Source organism: Fulmarus glacialis, unplaced genomic scaffold (genome assembly GCF_000690835.1).
Source record: "Fulmarus glacialis isolate BGI_N327 unplaced genomic scaffold, ASM69083v1 Scaffold42773, whole genome shotgun sequence".
NCBI lineage: Eukaryota > Metazoa > Chordata > Aves > Procellariiformes > Procellariidae > Fulmarus > Fulmarus glacialis.
The window spans coordinates 1-3846 of record NW_009203115.1 but is presented as its reverse complement, the minus strand read 5'-3'; the positions used below and the strand labels follow the sequence as shown (position 1 = coordinate 3846).

General features: G+C 52.2%; 1 protein-coding gene across 1 annotated transcript; it reads left to right on the top strand.

Annotated features, from left to right (window-relative positions):
• Window positions 1-1234: 1234 nt before the first annotated feature.
• LOC104072179 (sorting nexin-12-like) lies at window positions 1235-3213 on the top strand. Its single transcript, XM_009574530.1, has 3 exons — window positions 1235-1447; window positions 1665-1789; window positions 2287-3213. Exons 1-3 carry the CDS (start codon window positions 1235-1237, stop codon window positions 2387-2389), a joined length of 441 nt encoding a protein of 146 aa, XP_009572825.1. The 3' UTR covers window positions 2390-3213.
• The last annotated feature ends 633 nt before the right edge of the window (window positions 3214-3846 follow it).

The window sequence follows — 3846 nt, the reverse complement described above, 5'->3', positions numbered from 1 at the left end:
CTGAGGAGGTGAGCCCCGGCCCTGCAAGCCGGGCAGCGCTGGGCTGGGGCTCAAGGTCAGAGCGCTCGCAGCTGGTGGGTTTGCCGGGGCCCTTCGGTATGCACAAGGACAAGGAGGGTGCTGCCTCAGCAGGCTCCTGTTCCTGTCCGCTCTCTAGAGCCCCAGGCCTGGCACTGGGGCACGGTTGGGCGGTTGCTGAGCAGGGCACGACTGCATGCAGCTGGTTATCTCAAGCAGGGGAGGAAAGCTAGCTAGCATATCTTGGGACCTGATCATAGTGCAGTCTAGCTACCCCTTCTGAGTCAGCTTGATCACTTTACAAACAGCCCATGATCCAGGAGTATGCATAGCAGGCTGAGGACTTCTTGCAGGATTCTCTTCACTGGGCCTTAACCAAGCTGAACTGGGGACCTCTTCAAAGCTCTGCATCTGATAGCTGAAGGAAATAAAATTGAGCTTCCCCTGAAACAAGCTAGCTTTAGCGTATATTATGGTGCTGGCATTGACTTCTGTTCATAGCATGATTTAAGTGCTAAGTCTAAGGCAGTGGCCTTTCAGAAGAATTGGGTGTTTGCTTTTTTCTGTTCTGATGCTTGGTTTCCATCAGCCTGCCAAAGGGTGCCTGGCAGGTGGCAATGAGAACCTTAGTCCCACTGAAACTAGCTCTTGCCGTGGTGCTTTGAAAGCAGGTTTTATTTTGCAGACCTCATAGGAATATAAACATGTTGCAGCAATACCTATGTTCATCTGGGTGCTGCTTGTCAGAAGGTTTTGCTACTTCTAGTTCCTTGAATGTTTCAGGGTAGAGGTGAAGTTACTGTAGCTGTTAGTCTTTAGGCTCTGGTCTAAAGGGGGAGCAGGGTGGAGAATTGCTGCATGTTCCTCCAGTGACACAAGCCAGATACGAAAAAGCTGCTGAGACAAGATTTCCTCCCTTAGTTCTTCCATGGAAACGCCAGTGTTGGGTTGGAGGTTCTTTTCCTCTGCAGGCTGCTGTGAAGCTCTCTTGTAGATCACTTCGAAATGGAGTGAACTCAGGGGAAAAAAAACCAGCCTCCTCTGTATTGTGAGACCCGGTTCCAGTGTGTGCCCCTGGGAGGGGGTGTGTTCTTGAAATAGTCACTTGAGGGGGAGGGAATGGCTGGCTCTGAGTAGCCTGGCAAGTGCTTGCTTGATTCTGAAGGGCTTCAGTGCTTGTGCTCTGTCCTGAATAAAGAAGCTGCGTGTTCTCGTGATGTCTCCTTCTCAGGGGGCTTTGTTTTCTAAACGCAGCTTCAGGCTTCAATTACATGTTGAAATACTTTATGGCTTCCAAAGCAACCTGCAGATTAGCTACTTCTCTTCGTTACAGACAAACCTCCCAATCTTCAAATTGAAGGAGTCGTGTGTGAGGAGACGATACAGCGACTTTGAATGGCTGAAGAATGAGCTGGAACGAGACAGTAAGGTGAGGCCTGGCTCGGACCTGCCTGTTCCTGAAACCAGGACATATGGGAACAGTTGTAGCGATAATCTTGAGCTGCCGAGAAGAGAGGCTGTGGTGGTGGGCAGCTGTTTGGGCTTGATCTCTATCCACATAATGGGGCTGGAGATGAGTGTCAAATGGCAAAGGATATCCGCTTGCAGGTGGCCGTTCTGCTGACGGGGTGATCCTGTGCTTTCAGATTGTAGTGCCACCGCTGCCTGGAAAAGCTTTGAAACGACAGCTTCCCTTCCGAGGAGACGAAGGCATCTTTGAGGAGTCCTTCATTGAGGAGCGGAGACAGGGACTAGAACAGTTTATTAACAAGTAAGCTTGATGTCCTGGGTTTGCTGTATGCGGCCTTTCCGGCTACTGCTGGTAGAAGAGGGCTGTAGGTTGACCAGGAAGGAGTCTTAATCTGCTGCACGCAGGTGCTGTGCTAAAGGCTGGAGCCTGCAGCCGGGTAATGAAACCACAATTCTGAAGCAAGTCCTGCCTTGAGTGTGGGTTGTGTTCAGCGCTGTCTTCTGAGAGTGAAGCAAATAGCAGAATAACTGTGCTGCAGAGACCCACTGACAGGGTATTGTGGGCTCGGGATGCTTGTGTCCTGCTACAGGGCGTGGTGTGGGAGGGAACACCCTGTGCAGCTCTTGCTGGCCCTGTTGCACATGGATCTAGTGACCTTGGCCTGAGCCCAGTGCGGGTGTGCTTGGAGCTGGCTGCGTGTTAATGAGGAATTGTGCCTTACTCACTCCCTACAGAGAGTGGAGGTGTGGGGGTCTTGGTGGTGGCTGTGCTAATCTCCACATCTGATTTTCTTTCAGAATTGCTGGACACCCACTGGCACAGAACGAGCGCTGCTTACATATGTTCCTGCAAGAGGAGACTATTGATAGGAATTACGTCCCAGGGAAAGTGCGCCAGTAGGAGCACCTGGCACTGTCTTCCTCCATTCCACCCTCCCTTCTGCAAAAATGACATTTATTTTTACACTAAATCTGTCTTCTCTGAACCAGCTTTTCCTCTCTCGAAGCTCCCAGTTTGTTCAGTATTTTCCTCTTTTGTAACTGGCAGCAGTTTGTTCTACTGGGCTGTGGTCTTGGCCTAAAGGTATGAAAATTTATGCAAGTGAGCGTGTTGTCCCACACCTAGGGGCAGACGTGAATAGGTGTGTAGCAGGAACTTGCTTATGGCGTTACGGTGTAGGAGCTGCCTCTCTCCCTGTACAGGAAGGTATGAGATGACCTTCACTCCCCTGTCTGTGCAGCCCCAAGCATCTCTGCAGGAGACTCTGAAGAATAGCAGTTGTCATGTTGGTCAGTGATCGCATCAGGTATTAGAGTTTTAGTAAGGCTTATCTAAAACCGTGAGTAGGTGCCTGGGTGTGTTGGTCTCTTGTCCACCCCATTCACCCTGCATGAAATCCCCATTCTTCACTGTCTGGAAGTGCTGAGACCCAAGACCTACTCTAGCCCTGCTCTCAGCCTCCTGCATTACAGACCTGCTTGGTGTATTTGTGTTAATCCCCCTCCTTTCTAATGTGCTGCTGGCAGCTTGAGGGGTTTCCATGACGTGTGCTCTCATGATGCTCTGCGTGGGCTGTCTGGCATGTGGAAGCTGGGATAACCTGGGCTGTAGCAGCGTGTGCTGTGATGCCTTGGCCCAGGTTTTAAAAAACGCCACAGCTTGCTCTGCTGCGGTCTGCTGTGGTGGTGTTTCCAGCAGCACCCTACTCAGCTGAGCCGTGGTGACCTTATCCTGCACCCTAGCTGCAGAGGGGAGGAGATGGGTCTGGCTGAGGAGGAGCAGGAGGGGGCTGGTGGGGGCTGTTGTAGTGTGTGGCCGTGATGGCTGCCACAGGAGGAGCCCAGCAGTGGAGCCTGGGGTGAGGCCACCTCTCCAGAAAGGGATGGCAGAAAATGGTCAGTCAGTCCTGGGTTAGACATTTGCTTATGAAGCAGAAGTAACAATGGCTTTTTGTGTGTTCTCCCCTATTCTGCAGTGAGCTAGGCAGTTACTTGTGTGGAAGCAAGGACACAAGACTGGTCAGGGAAGCATTCAGAGCTTGAGGGGGACTACAAGGCTGTGACTTGCTGCAGCAGAACTGTTGTTTGGAGGCTTCCCCAGCTGCCACAGCTGCAATGAGTGAGGTTGGGCCTCAGCTCGGGGGCTCCTCAGGTCAAGGCTGGCTGGTTTATAAGTGCTTGGTCACCTCGGGGTGGCACGGTTGAGCCTTTCTTGGAGCATAGGCCTGCAGTGACTGCCCTCCCGTTCCTGCCAACCACGGCTCCCAAGGCCTCCCTAATGTCTCCTGGGTTTTCTGATGAGGAACTGGCGCTGCGGCGTGGGAGGTGGCTCTCAGGGAGGAGGAGAAGTCGCTGAAA

Excerpts from the sequence above, each read along its gene's own strand:
- LOC104072179 (XM_009574530.1), top strand. The coding sequence starts at position 1,235 with ATGTCTCCTTCTCAGGGGGCTTTGTTTTCTAAACGCAGCTTCAGGCTT. Across the intron at positions 1,448-1,664 it reads AGCTGGAACGAGACAGTAAG|ATTGTAGTGCCACCGCTGCC; the intron begins GTGAGGCCTGGC and ends CTGTGCTTTCAG. Across the intron at positions 1,790-2,286 it reads CTAGAACAGTTTATTAACAA|AATTGCTGGACACCCACTGG; the intron begins GTAAGCTTGATG and ends ATTTTCTTTCAG.